Source organism: Geotrypetes seraphini, chromosome 1 (assembly GCF_902459505.1).
Source record: "Geotrypetes seraphini chromosome 1, aGeoSer1.1, whole genome shotgun sequence".
Classification (NCBI taxonomy): domain Eukaryota; kingdom Metazoa; phylum Chordata; class Amphibia; order Gymnophiona; family Dermophiidae; genus Geotrypetes; species Geotrypetes seraphini.
Window position 1 is genome coordinate 134,733,560 of NC_047084.1, and position 15,529 is coordinate 134,749,088.

At 41.9% G+C, this 15,529-nt stretch overlaps 1 protein-coding gene across 9 annotated transcripts in view; it reads right to left on the bottom strand.

Moving 5' to 3' along the window:
- LOC117357784 (WD repeat-containing protein 64-like) overlaps positions 1-15,529 on the bottom strand; it is a 163,087-nt gene that overhangs the window by 104,844 nt on the left and 42,714 nt on the right. For all 9 annotated transcript variants that reach the window (XR_004538861.1, XR_004538864.1, XR_004538863.1 and 6 more), the window contains exons 8-9: positions 14,726-14,843; positions 11,952-12,021 (exon numbers count right to left, since the gene is read on the bottom strand). Coding sequence is in view for 6 of the 9 variants with exons in the window: in XM_033938907.1 (XP_033794798.1) it covers positions 11,952-12,021; positions 14,726-14,843 (188 nt within the window). In the remaining 3 variants the exon portion in view is untranslated. The remainder of the gene's footprint in view (positions 1-11,951; positions 12,022-14,725; positions 14,844-15,529) is intronic.

Genomic DNA, 15,529 nt, shown 5'->3' on the forward strand with positions numbered 1-15,529 from the left:
CAGACAACAAAGGTAGAAAAAAAATTATATTTATTTATTTATTTTTTTGCTTTAGGATAAAGTAGTATATTAGTTGTGTTGATAAAAATTTATAAACAAAGCCCTGCCAGCTGAACATCTCTTTCTCTAGTTCAGCAGCAGGAACTTTGATTTATAAGAAAGGAATAAGCTAAATATTACAGTACAAAGGCTTATATGGATGCTGCGGGGACGGTGACGGGGCGGTGAATGGGATGGCAGTGTCAGTGACGGGGCGGTGAAAGGGATGGCGGTGACGGTGATGGGGCGGTGAAGGGAATGGCGGTGACGGAGCGGTGCAGAGGATGGTGGGCCAGGGATGGGGTGGTGACGGGGACAGATTTTTTCCCCGTGTCATTCTCTAATTACGAGGAAGTTAAAGAGTGGAAGCTGGTTACATTGTTGAGTCTTAGGGGAATAATACAGGTAGAGAGGGTGAGAGGGGGGAATTGCAAGGGGGGAGGGGAAGGGGGTTAAGCTATCTGGATAAATTTTTTGAATAGCAGGGTTTTCATTTCTTTTCGGAACGTTTTGAAGTCAGTTGTTGCAGTGAGCAGTTTGGAGATGTAGGGGTCCAATTTTGCTGCCTGTGTTGCTAGTAGGTGGTCGTACATCCTTTTGTGCTGAGTTCCTTTGAAAGGGGGGTAGGAGAATGGGGACTGGATTCTCCTTTGTCTGGATGAGAGGTTCCGATTTAGGCGGTTATTTAGGTGGGTGGGTGCAGTTCCGTTTAGTGCTTTGTATGCACTAAGTAGCATCTGGTGAGATTAGGTGGCGTAGGTGCATTGACTGAGTGGCATTTCTGGGTGAATAGAAACATAGAAACATAGAAATTGACGGCAGAAAAGGGCTATAGCCCATCGAGTCTGCCCATACCAATGACCCACTCCCTGATTCTTACTCTCCTAGAGATCCCACATGAATATCCCATTTTCTCTTGAAATCTAACACGCTGCTGGCCTCAATCACCCTCTGAGGCAGCTCGTTCCAATGATCTACCACCCTTTCAGTGAAGAAGTACTTCCTCGCATCACCCTGAAATTTCCCTCCCCTGATTTTCAGCGAGTGTCCTCTGGTTACTGAGGGCCCTATAAGACTGAAGATATCATCTTTCACCTCTATACGCCCAGTAATATACTTAAAGGTCTCAATCATGTCCCCTCTCTCCCTTCGCTCCTCCAGTGAGTACATCCGCAGTTTTTTTAACCTTTCTTCATACGTGAGTTCCCTGAGCCCCAAAACCATCCTGGTAGCCATTCGCTGAACCGACTCAATTCTCAACACATCTTTTCGGTAGTGTGGTCTCCAGAATTGAACACAATACTCGAGATGAGGTCTCACCATGGATCTGTACAGCGGCATTATGACTTCAGGTTTTCTGCTGACAAAACCCCTACGGATACAGCCCATCATTTGTCTTGCCTTGGACGATGCCTTCTCCACTTGATTGGCAGCCTTCATATCGTCGCTAATGATCACTCCTAAATCACGTTCCACCGTGGTCCTGGACAATGTTTCACCATTTAGTGTGTAAGTTCTGTGTGGATTTTTTTTGCCTAGGTGCATTACTTTACATTTTTTAGCATTGAAGCCCAGCTGCCAAGTTGATGACCACTGTTCAAGCTGTCTTAGGTCCTGCGTCATAAAGTCAGGCACACTGCTTTTGCCTACTATGTTGCATAGTTTGGCATCGTCGGCAAACAGTGATACTTTTCCTCTAAGTCCTTGGGTCAAATCTCCTATGAATAAATTGAATAGAATCGGCCCTAAGACAGAGCCCTGAGGTACTCCACTCATCACTGCTGATGTTTTGGAGGGGGTACCGTTTACCATCACCCTTTGAAGCCTACCATCTAGCCAATCCCTTACCCATGTTGTGAATGTATCCCCTAATCCCATCGATTTTAGTTTGTTCAACAGCCTGCGGTGTGGAACGCTATCAAAAGCTTTGCTGAAGTCCAAGTATATCACGTCAAGGGACTCACCAGCATCCAGATGACTGGTCACCCAATCAAAGAAGTCAATCAGATTAGATTGGCAGGACCTTCCCCTGGTGAATCCGTGTTGCTGTGGATCACGTAGATTTTCTTCATCTAGAATTTTGTCAAGTTCCTGTTTGATCAGTGTTTCCATGAGTTTGCACACTATGGATGTAAGACTCACCGGTCTGTAATTTCCTGTCTCCGTTCTGCAGCCCTTTTTGTGGAATGGAATTACGTTAGCTGTTTTCCAGTCTAGGGGTACTATTCCCGTGCGCATGGAAAGATTGAAGAGTACGGATAGTGGTTCAGCCAGAACTTCACTCAGCTCTCTGAGTACCCTGGGGTGTAGATTGTCTGGCCCCATAGCTTTGTCTACTTTGAGTCTTGAAAGTTCATGGTAGACATTACTAGGTGTAAACTCGTAATCACGAAACAGGTCATTTTGGCTATTTCTTATTTGTAGTTGCGGACCATCTCCCGGTGCTTCACAGGTGAATACTGAGCAGAAGTATTCATTTAGCAGTTCTGCTTTGGTAGTATCAGATTCTACGTAGTTTCCATCTGATTTCCTAAGGCGTTCTATTCCATTTTTGTTTCTCTTCCTGTCGCTAATGTACCTGAAGAAGGATTTGTCCCCTTTTTTAATGTTCCGTGCTAGATCTTCCTCTGTTTGAAGTTTGGCTTCCCTGACTGCCTTTTTGACAGCCTTAGATTTGGCCTGATAGTCTTCTTTTGCCTCCCTTTTCCCAAGATGTTTGTAGGTAATAAATGTTTCTTTTTTCATTTTAATGAGGTCAGAAATTTCTTTGTTGAACCATTGTGGTTTTTTGTTTCTCCGGCGTTTGCTTACTGTTTTTACGTAGCGGCTAGATGCTTCGTTCAGGATGGATTTTAGGTTTGACCACATATTTTCCGGGTTGTCAGTTTCAGCATGGTTTTGCAGCTTTTGATGGACAAAGTCTCTCATGTGGTTGAAATCTGCCTCCCTAAAGTTGAGGACCCTTGTAGCTGTGTTTGATTTAGAGAAGCCTTTCCTGAGGTTGAGCCATACCATGTTGTGGTCGCTGGAGCCCAGCGTGTCTCCCACTGATACTTCCGAGACACTGTCTCCATTTGTGAGTACCAGGTCCAGTATTGCTTTTTCCCTGGTGGGCTCTAATACCATTTGTTTTAGTTGTGCACCCTTAATGGAGGTTATTATTCTCTTGCTACCGCTCGTAGTTGCTGAGAGGGTGTTCCAGTCTGCATCTGGCATGTTGAAGTCGCCTAATAGTACTGTGTCACCACGCAAAGTGATGTTCTCTATGTCCTCAATCAATTCTTTGTCTTCGTCTTCCTTTTGTCTCGGAGGCCTGTATACCACACCGAGGTAAAGGCATTTTTCGTTCCCTCTGGTCAGGTTTACCCAAAGTGATTCCCCTGTGTATCTAACCTCTGTGATCCTGGTAGTTTTGATATTATCCTTAGTGTATAGTGCTACCCCCCCTCCTAATTTTCCCTCTCTGTCCCGACGAAGTAGATTGTAGCCTGGTATAACCATATCCCACCCATGCGAGTCTGTGAACCAGGTCTCGGATATCGCTACTATATCAAGGTCTGCATTCCTTATTTCTGTTTCTAGTTCCAGGATTTTGTTGCCCAAGCTGTGTGCATTAACATACATTGCTCTCCAAATTTGTGATGATATGCCTATCCCCGTTAGTGTACTTGCCTTAGGCTCAGAAGTGTGTATACTATGGGTACTTACCTTAGGCTCAGAAGTGTGGGTTTTACTTGCTTCACCAGGATGGATCCTTACTGCTCTGGTATGTATGTGTGAACCCTCCCCCAACTTACCTAGTTTAAAGCCTTCCGAAGTAGATGTGCTAGTCGATGTCCAAAAACTTTCTTGCCTCTCTTTGTTAGGTGCTTGGTTAGTAAAGAGGAAGGTTTTCACGGCCTTCTTGAAGTTCCAGAGTCCATCTAGTGATCTGACAGATGGGGGATGGTGTGCCAAAGTCTGGGTATAAAATGTGAGTAGGAGCGTTTGCAGGTTGTTTCAGATTTGAGGGAGCGGCCAGGAGATATGGACTTTTCCTCCAGGAACTTGTCCAAACTTTTCTTAAAACCAGCTATGCTATTCGCTCTTACCACAGCCTCTGTTAAAATCTATGCAGTTTAGAATAAAAATTGGGTAAGGGGGTTAAAGACACAAACTTAAAAAAAAATAGAAAAAGGATAAAAACAAACAAGACTGGAAACATAAGGGACAGGGCGAAGGGCAAAATTTCAAGAAATTTTAAAGGGAATGGTAAAAACATAAAGGCTATGGGATAATAAATGATCTCGATCAAAAAAGAAAGTATGTATTGTATTAAGGGCCTGTGAGAAATAGTAGACTTTTAGCTGAACTTAAGACCTTTCCGTACAAAGTTATAAGGGAAGGGAATTCCAAAGAGTAGGAGCCATTCCTGAAAAGACAGAGTTTCTGTGAACATCACTAATAATAAAACCCTAAGTGCGCATGCGCACTCCTACCTGCGTGATCCGTGCTCTGTAGCTCCATGGCTTTGCATGCACAGTAGAAGGAGTCAGTGGTGGTTTCTTCTGCGCAGGCGGAGGCACATTAAGCAGGGACGCACGGAGGCGACTCCACCCTCCCGCCCTCACTCCGTCTAACACAGCGCGGCCCATGGTTTGGCCGGCTCCCTTACAGCATGCATTTTTTCCCCAGGGATGACTGTCTTTATTTGATTTTTTTCTAGCACTTTATCTCCAGTGTGGTTTTCACAGCTAGTGCTTATTTAGACTTCGGTCTGAGGCCCATCAAATTTACTTTTGTTTTTGTAGATGATTTCATTATCACATCTTTTAAAGTAGAAACAGTCTCCCTGAGGGAATTTATCCAGTTAAGCCAATTTATTTATTTAAACAGTTTTGGACTTATTCGCAACTGTTCATTCCATAGGGTTAGTTTCCTTTGAGCCCATAGGATATGAAACACTTCCGATTCTTTGACTTCCTGAAGTTCCGCCATATTGTTTATTTCGTGGAATCGTGGTGTGCAGCGTGGTACTGCGGTTGTATAACTGTATTCGTTTATTAAATTGCAACCAGATATAACTCTTAAAATGTCTAAACCACGAATGATGAAAAGTGTAAAACGCAAGAGAGCTGCAACAGCTTTTAGGTCTGAATGGCTTGAAGAAATTGTTGAAACGGAGACACCGGAATCTCGAAATACAATGTGTGTTCGACTGTGTGAAATATTTACCTATGACGAAGACGATGGAGTTGTGTGTTGTTACTGTCAAGATGCCAAAGCAACTGGAAAATTCTCTACTGGAAAAATATGGGATGATGTTTGGAAACTGGACTTTCTGAAACGCCATCTATCAAGTAAATCTCATACCGACAGTATTAGGAATCTCAGAAATAAAAATCCGAATTTAAGAGGGGGACTGGTTAACATGTTGCTTGAAAGCCCAACCAAGAAAGAAAACAGGCAAATTAGTAATGAACGGAAGCGTTCCAGTCCTGATGAAATTAAGGTTCTTGTCGACAGTGTTGTGCTGGCCATTAAGATGAATATCTCAATGCTCTCTATTCAAGATATCAATGAGCACATGGCGAAGTATGTTAGTATACCTGATAGCTGGAGAAGCAAAAACTATGCATTTGAATTTCTTGGAATTATCAATGGCATCGTGCAAGATGATCGTATGGCAGACATTAAATTAGCAACGTATCATACGTTAATTGTTGATAAAAGCACAGACATTTCTGTCAACAAGTACTTAATACTCTACTTTAAGTATCGGCCAGTCAATTCAAACGAGTATAGGACATCATTTGGTGGGATGCTACAGTTGGAAGCATGTGATGCTACATCAATAGTAACAGCAATTAGGGAATTCTATAGGAAACATGAACTTGACCTGAATAAAATGGTTATGTTCACCTCTGATGGTGCCTCTGTTATGTTGGGCAAAATAGATGGTGTTGCAGCACAGCTGAGAAAAGACATTCCACATTTAGTGCAGCAACATTGTGTTGCACATCGGGAAGATTTGGGACTTTCTGATTCATGGAAAGAAGTAGAAACTGTAGTGAGAACTGTGTACACGGTTTTCTGTCGGTCTTCTACTAAACGATGGAAATTTCAAGAAATAGCAGATGCATCTGAATGTGAATCAATTACTTTCAGACCTTTGAATGAAGTGCGCTGGTTATCTAGACACTTTGCACTTAAAGCAATTATTCAAAATTATGATCCCCTTTTAAAATATTTTGAAGGGCATAGAAGCAAGATGGCCGCGATGCAGTGAGGACGCTCACTATCTGTTCTCCTGCTGGAAGTATTTCCTCCCGACTGAAGCAGACTGAACCTACCCTGGGAAGACAGGAGACGATTCAAAGCTTCTTTACTTCTTCACCCTGGGGCGAACCGGCAATGCAGAGGCAAAGGGAAGTCTCAGTTATCGGGAGTGATATTTCACTCAGCCCCGCAGGACCTGAGCCTCCCCAACAGCTGTGAGAGAAGGAAACTATGGCAGCTCTGAAGGGACAGGAAGGATCCTCCCTGATAGAGCTGGAGGGCTTACCGGTATCCCAAGTTTCCCAGGCAGAGATTCTACCGTTGGAGAAGGCAAAGTTGGCGTCAGAGGTCGGAGGACAAGTTCTATCGGTCCCCCCACTGGTAAGGCCAACTGAGTTCACTTTGGAATCCATTTGGACTGCTTTGGACTCCTTATACAAACTATGTGCAGGAACTCTTCCTTTGGTAAATGCACAAACATTACATTACATTACATTACATAAGTGATTTCTATTCCGCTTGTGCCTTGCGGTTCTAAGCGGATTACAAGTTAGAAGACTGGACATTTCCAGGAGCGTTACAGTACATAAAATTAAGAATGTATTAAGTTACAAATGTTAGTCTGGACATTTCCAGGAGAAATTGAAAACAAATAGTAGATAGTAATAGGTTGTTGTGATGAATAGAAATAATACAGTCGGGATACTGAAGTGAGTTGTCCAATGTTGAGGTAATGCTATGGTGGTGGTGGTGGTGTTCATGAGAGTATTTTCTAGTGCTATAGTGAGGTTAAGATGATGGGAAGTGATTTTTGAAGAGATGAGTTTTGATTTCTTTTCGGAATACTTTAATGTCTGTTGTTTTGATCAGTAGATTGGAGATGATAGTGTCAATCTTTGCTGCCTGTGTCGCCAAAAGGCTGTCGTATAGTTTCTTGCGTCGTGTACCATTGATAGGGGGGCAAATGAATAGGCTCTGAGTTCTCCTTAATTACATTACATTACATTAGGGATTTCTATTCCGCCTGTGCCTTGCGGTTCTAGGCGGATTACAATATAGAGAATATCTGGGACATTCCAGTAGAATTACATTTCAGGATAGGAGTAAATTACAGGAACAGTGAAAAGTTTTGATATTACAATTTCACAGAAGATATTACTTATTGCAGAAGATAATACATATAGCAGAAGATAATGCATTTTACAGAGGTAATACATGTCAACTCGATCAGTTAAGTCGGGTGTAGTGTAGAAGAGTTACAGTACATTCTTGATCACAGACAAAGAGATAATATGGATGAGTGATTCCGAAGTCGTTGATTGGGAACTCATTGGGCGGTGGTTAGAGTGATGGGAGATATTTTTTGAACAGTAGTGTTTTTATTTCTTTGCGGAACTCTTTTATGTCTGTTGTTTTGGTCAGTAATTTAGAGATGTCAGAGTCTATTTTGGCTGCCTGTGTCCCCAGGAAGTTGTCGTAGAGTTTCTTACGACAAGTACCGTTGAGTGGTGGATAGGTGAAGAGGTTCTGTGTTCTCCTTTTTCTTGGTGGGTGGTAGTAGTGAAAACGGTTATTTAGGTAACTGGGTGCCATGCCATGGGTTACTTTGAAAATGAGACAGTAGAGTTTGAATTGTGTTCTTGCTTTTATTGGTAGCCAGTGAGATTCTAGGTATGCATTGGTAATGTGGTCGTATTTGCTGAGTGAATATATGAGTCTGAGGGCTGTGTTCTGGATGGTCTGTAGTTTTTTTATTGTGTTGGTCGGGCAGGGTAAGTAGAGGCTGTTGCAATAGTCGACGATACTTAGTACCAGGGATTGGACAATGATCCTGAATTGGTCTTTTTTAAAGAATTTTCTGATTTTTCTTAAATTTCGCATTGTGAAGAATGCTTTTTGGGTGATTTTTTGGATTTGTGTTTGCATTGTACAGCATCTGTCTAAGTGTATTCCAAGGATCTTGAGTGTGCTTTGCATTGTATTTAATTCCAGTTCTATGAAAGATGTTTTTTTTTCCTTCTCTAGTAGTAGGAATTTAGTTTTTTCCGAGTTCAGTTTCAGTTTATGACATGACATCCATTTTTCTACCGTTTCCATTATTATTTTCAGGTGGTTTGTGGATAAGGGGTCTTGAATGTTAAAGGGGAGGACTGTGAGAACTGATTCTATGCAGGAGGAAATAAAGTCACAGGGGGAAAAGATTCCTTGACCAACGGGTCCAAGGCATTCAATCAATACAGACTACTTTAATGAAGGATAAATTGCTACTAGTAAGGAAAGTAGAGAACTTAGAAAACTACACTAAAATGCTGAACTTGAGAATACTTAACTTTCCTAAGACATTAGCAATGACGCCTAAAGATTTATTTTATAAATTCTTGAAAGATTCATTCAAATAACCTGAGACTGGTTTTCCTCCTCTACATAAAGTTTATTACCTTCCAGTTTCAAAGAAGGCTTCTAAAACTGAGGCTTATTAATTTAACAAGTCCTATGAATGTCACAAAAATCCTGGAAACCTCAGAGGATGAAGTCATATCATACTCTACACTCTTGGTGACATTTGTTTTTCAGCAAGATAAAGAGGCACTTCTTAGGCTGTTTTTCAGGCTTAAAGAGGTGACCTTTATGGACTCTAAGATTTTCATGTTTCCGGATGTATTTAAATTAACTCAATCCCGAAGGAAAGAGTTCCTGGAAATGAGACAATTTGTACTATCTCTGGGGGCTAAGTTTCAACTTAGATATCCCTGTAAATGTTTGATCTTTTTTGATCAACATTTATATATCTTTTTTGAACCCCGCAGTTACGATTTTTTCTTGAGGCTAAAGGAGTAATTCTTTCCAGGGCTTCCACAGTGGAATAAGGTCCAATTTTCATTTATTGGAAGAAGTAACACTGCATTAACTATGGTTTCTTAAATTTCTGTATAATTAAGACCCTACCAATGTGAATTGCTTCTCCTATAATGTGGACTTTATTTGAGAGATGATTATTATTAATTAATGGTACTTGGTTAGATTTTTTCTTTTATTTAATATGTTAAATCTCTCTTTCCTATATACATACTGTATGAATGTATATTTATAAAATTATAAATAAATAAATAAAAATTAAAAAAAAATATTTTGAAGAAGACAAAGATAATGATCCTATTGCAAAGTACTGCTATAAGAAGCTGAACAGTGAACAATTTCATATTACACTTGAAGTTTTGAATGATGTCTTATCAGAACTGGCTTCCTTAACCATGGCATTTCAAAAACGTGGTTTGGCCCATTGGAAGCTTATCATCTTGCAAAGGGTAAATTGAATAAACTTCGAATGCAATACTTAGGTGACAAGGTTAAGTGGAGTGATAAAGTCAATAGTCTTCTTGACAACAGGATGAGGTCTGGAGAAAATATTTCAGTGGATACTAATTCCATATTAACCTTCATCAACATCCTATGTTTGCATCTGGGTGAAAGATTTCCTGAAAATGAAGTTGAGGAATGGTCTGCTTTTGACTGTACAGCAATATCACAATGCGACTTTGACTTCGGAAATGGACATTTCAGATCTCTTTGTTTAAAGTATAAACAATTTCTTCCGGAGGAAAGTGTTATTATTCAGCAATACAATGACTTTAAATGCCTTGTTGCAGAAAAAATCAAAAGCAATCTGATAAACAGCTTTCCAGATATGACGAAATTTGCATTTCAGAATGATCAATTTGTATATTTAGCAAAATTGATGGGCATTGGTGCCACATTCTTAGCATCTAGTTCAGATTGTGAGCGTGGTTTTAGTCTAATGAACAATTTGAAGACTAAACAAAGGAATAATTTACATTTAGAGCATTTGGAAATGCTGATGCGTGTTAAGAGTCACCTTCAAGATGGAGGCTCAACAGATCTTGACAGAATTTATTTGGACTGGATAAATATGAAAGATCGCAGGGAAAAACTTTGAAAACTATATTGCTGTTATTTTCTAAATTTTAAGTATAAAGTACAATGATACCTTATTTATAGGTAGTGCTCAATGAAACATTTCAATGAAACATAATTTATGTTTATTGATATGAGACTTTATGTTACTTCAGAATTGACGTTGGACGGCTAGAGTTGGTCGGCTCGCGAGGAAGAGAAGCAGGGAGGGAGAGCTGGCGCCGGCTTCTTTCTGATAACGGCAATGGCAGCCTTTCCCCGGCGGCAGGCCAGCTGTGCACCTCCTTGGGCCGTGCACCCGGGGCGGACCTCCCCTCCAGGTACGCCACTGAGATGATAAATGTTGGGTAATAAGAATTACCAAACAGAGGTCGAGATCTTAAGGTGATAAGTATTGGGTAAAATAGTAGCATTTTGGAATTTGTTGGGTAGTTAGATGCACATTAGAGTGTATTAAGGATATAGAGAAGGTTGGAGGGGGTAAGGTTGTGGTCGTGCTAGATGGGTTTTATGTATTTTTTGAAGAGTATGGTTTTAATATCTTTCTTGAAGGTTTTGTAGTCTGTGGTCGAGGACAGCAGATTGGTGATTTGTCTGTCCAGTTTTGCTGCTTTGGAGGCTATTAGGTTGTCATATAGTTTTTTCATTTGACATTTTTGGATGATGGGTGTGTGAATAGTGAGTGGATTCTCCTGTACCTGGTTGAAGAGGATTGAGTTAGTCGGTTATTCCAGTAGGTTGGACTTTCTCCGTTAATGGCCTTGAAGAGTAGGCAGTAAAATTTGAAGTGTATTCTTGCTTGTATTGGAAGCCAGTGTGAGTCATGGTATGCCTCTGTGATATGGTCATATTTTTTCAGTGATAGACAAGTCTCAGGGTGTATTTTGTATTGTTTGTAATTGTTTTATCATGGTCGCTGGGCATGGGAGGTACAGTATGTTGCAGTAGTCTATTAGTCCAAGGATAAGAGATTGTAAAATTAAGGCTCAGCGTACTACATCTAGGCACCAAATTTGTGGGCCCGGTTATAGAATTCCCCCCTCCCTTGAGTTTATTGTTTAGAGGTTGCAAACTATCTATATTTAAATATAAATACTCATAAATGTTTTGTGAGGTCAAAAAATATTTAATATGCTCAAATTTATTTCCGGATTTATGTCCCACTTATAATCAAGTTTATTAGGTGTTTATATACTGCCTATCAAGGTTATTTAAGTGGTTTTACAATCAGGTACTCAAACATTTTCCCTCTCTGTCCCAGTGGGGTCACAATCTAACTAACATACCTGGGGCTATGGAGGACTGAGTGACTTGCCCAGGGTCACAAGGAGCAGTGAGGGATTGAACCCACAACCCCAGGGTGTTGAGGCTGTAGCTCCAACCACTGCACCACACATTCCTAATTGGTTCACGTGCAGGTACTCAAGCATTCCTCCTGGTAGGCTCACACTCTATCTAATGTACCTGGGTCAATTAAGTGACTTGCCCAGGGTCACAAGGAGCAGCATGGGATTTGAACCCACAACCCCAGGGTGCTGAGGCTGTAGCTCTAACCACTGCGCCACACAAATAGGAAGACCTACAGCTGAACGTTAAAACCAACTGAATAACTGCAGTATCAAACACTTAACAACATATCATTAATGTCCCTATTATATTTCCAAAGGTAACACCGAGAAAATACAACTGAACTCCAGAGACTGTAAAGAATCACCACTCACCAATGACCACTGCAGTGTGATAATCATTGGAACTGGAAATTGCGGACTTGATAGGATGAATATATTTAATCTGTAACAAAATGCAAAGATTGGAAAACTTCATCAGAATCAGGCCACAAGTTCACTCTTAAAAGGTTTTTGCTTTCCTCATGTGGGGGACATCTTTTTTCAACATCAAGTGTGTAGACCAGGGGTGTCCAACCTGTGGCCCTGTGAAGTATTTTGTGCTGCCCTGGTCGAGGGCGATGCAGTGTTTTCCTCTGCTGCCCCCCCCCCCTCGGGTGTTTACCGTCTTGCCGGCTCCCTCCTCTGTCTTGCTGCAGCGTTTGTACGGCCCCAGAAAAATTTTTTTAGGCCAATGCGGCCCAGGGAAGCCAAAAGGTTGGACACCCCTGGTGTAGACCAAAGGACTCAGGCACTACATACTGCAAATAAAATCAATATAAAAAGCTCATCCTTCCAGCTTCCTGATGTAGCGTTGCGAAACACAGACTGTGTTGGAGCCGTGAACTGACCTTTTCAGATAAGTGGTCTACTGTTAAACAGCTTTTGTAGAGCCATAACATTTGCCACTCCAGTAGAAGCAAAATTCCTTGCTCCACGCAATGTGTTATGATTAAAATTCAAGCACCTTTCCAGTGACATTGTACCTCTGCTGTGGTGCCTTGCTGAAGAGCTTATGAGCACATGTAAACATTTAAAAGCCTTTAAATGTTATCTGATGATATTATTTGAGAAACTTGCCCAGTATTGATGAGGGGGGTCTTTTGTGTTTTGTTCTATTTTGAAACTTTAAACATTAGCAGACAAAGACTTTTTAAAAAGGAGGACCGATATGGTTAGCTGAGGCTATGAGTCATAAAATTGCTTTTGACTATCGAGCTGGACAATTTTATACAGGTGAGGAGCGGCCTAGTGGTAGAGCTGTTGTGGGATCAAATCCCAGCGCTGCTCCCTGTGACCCTGGGCAAGTCACCTAATCCTCTATTTCACCCGGGTACAAAATAAGTACCACTTTGAATGTGTAACCACAAAAAGGTGGTATACCAGTCCCGTTCCCTCCCCCCCTCCCCCCCCCCACCACCACAGGAAACTAAGGTTCAGGATTGGGAGATGTTGTTACCTGACTTGCTCAGGCCAGTGTTAGATTTAGAGCAGAGCACGCAGGCAATTGCTGGCAGTGTCATGTGACAAGGGGTGCTGCTGAGAGCCTAAGTCATGCCTGACACCCACTTGAAAGCACGCATGAAACAGAAGCGGAAATTTCCATTCCATTCTTCTGTCATCAATGGGAGATACATCACTTGCCTCAAAATAGCCTACATGGAGTTACCAGATTTCTTGGACCCATGGCCACGCCCCCAGGACCACCCAGTTCGCCTCGTTCCCTCCCTGTTCTGCGATTACATCAGGAAGCTTTTCAAAAGTGCCGGGTTTTGAAAAGCCGTCCGGACCCCCGGACATGTCCTCAAAAGGAAATCCGGACGTCTTGTAACCCTAAACCTACAGCCTCACCCGCATTGCCACTGCTGGTCCCAACTAGGGTTACCAGATGCCCAGGAAAACCTGGCCATGTCCTCTTTTTAGAGGACTGTCTGGGGTCCCAGATGGACTTTCCAAAACCTGGCTGTTTGTCTGGGTTATGGAAAACCCTGATGAGCTCCGGCCACATCTGGAGGGCATCTGAGCATGCGCGGATGACGACACACACATTCGAGCGTGCTCCAGGCCCTCCAGAAGTAGCCGGAGCTTGTCGGGGAAGAAGAGAGGAGGTTTGGGGGGGGAAGGGGCTGGAGGCAGAACAGGGTGGGGACATATGTCTGGATATTTGCAGCCCGAAAAATGGTAACCCTTCCAAGCCACTACTCCTTCCTAAAAGAAAAAAAAAAAAAAAAAAAAAGGTGGCAACCAGACCAATGGGACAGGTCTTCCTCTAAAGGTCCTGTCCCCCTCTAGAGGCCAGAGAAGGCTTTGCCCAACTTCCAAAATTGGAAAAGTGCTAAAAACCTTTTTGTTTCATGATGCCTTTGGACCATAACCATCCTCTTAAGGGCGTTTTTACCTACAATTTTCTCAGCGTTAAACTTTTCCGCCTTCCCCTCCCTCTTGTATCTTCCCTCCTCCGTTCTTTACTTTGATATATTGTGGTTTTCCCTCTTTCCCCATCAGTTCAGTTTGTTTTAATTCAATTTGTCTCTGTATAAATATGCACGAAATATTGTTCAGTTTTAAAAGTCTTTTACTGTTATTTTGTGATTGATGTTATACTCTTCTTCTTTTTTAATTTTATGACCCTGTTTCCCCGAAAATAAGCCCTAGTTAATATCGACACCCGAAGCCCCCTCTCCCCACTGAATGTCCCCGACACTCCCTGACTCTGTCCCTGACACTAGTGCTGCCTGATTTACCAAAAAAATTGGACTCATCGATTCAGCAACCCCCACCCCTGCTGCTTTAGGAGGCCTCAGTGGGAGGGTCGGTAGGGTTCTGCTGCACAGGGGGATGGGAGGGAGGGGGAGGAAAGATGATGCACATGGGGAGGGGGGAGAAAGGAAAGAGGAAGAATTGGAGTGGAGGAGAAGAAGGGAGAGATGATTGATGTACATGAAAAAAAATAATACATCCCCTGAAAATAAGCCCTAATGCGTTTTTTGGACCCAAAATTAATATAAGACACTGTATTATTTTCGGGGAAACAGATGTACACCGCCTAGAAGTCTGATTAGGCAGTATAACAAATTTTTAATAGACTTGAAACTACATCCTTCACTGACCTGCGTGACCCAGTCCTCGTGAACTTTCCAGCGAGCAAAAGTGACAAGCCCACTGTCCAAGAGAGTGTCCAGGAAAATGCTGGGGATTTCATCCACAGCTGGGCACTTTGTCCAGGTCCTGGAGATCGGTCACAAATAAATAAATGCATGCACGATGACCAAAGAGTTTGTGCTCTGCCTAACACAGATTTTTCACACAGCATAAGTTAGCAAACCAAACGGAGCAATGAAAGCTTTGCATTTCTGAAAGGAATTTTTTTTTTTTTGGGGGGGGGTTGGATGAGATACTGTGGAGTTTTTAATATTATTTATTTTAGTGCTGAGGTTCTGTACTTGTGCAGGTAGTATCTTTTGATATCTGGGCAATTATATCAGTCCAAATCCAATAGGAAATCATAAGCAAAAAATTGTGTCACTTGTATGGGTTGCTGAGATCTTTTTCCTCTAATTAAAGTGACGACTCTTTATTATTAGAGGGATCTTTTAGTATGTGGTTATATCCAATTATACTGTATTCGTCCTCATGGTACAGGCAGGTTTCATAAATAGTTATAGTGACTATGCTATATGTACCATATGAGACAAGAATATACCATGTTTCCCTGAAAATAAGACCTAGTGCATTTTTTGGGCCTAAAATTAATATAAGACATTGTCTTATTTTCAGGGTGTGTACATGATCATCTCTCCCTTCCTCTCCTTCACTCAAGTTCCTCTTTCCTTTCTCTTCCCCACATGTGCAGCATCTTTCCTCCCCTCCCTCTCCTCCCTCGTGCAGCTTTCTTTCCCTCCCATCCCTTGTGA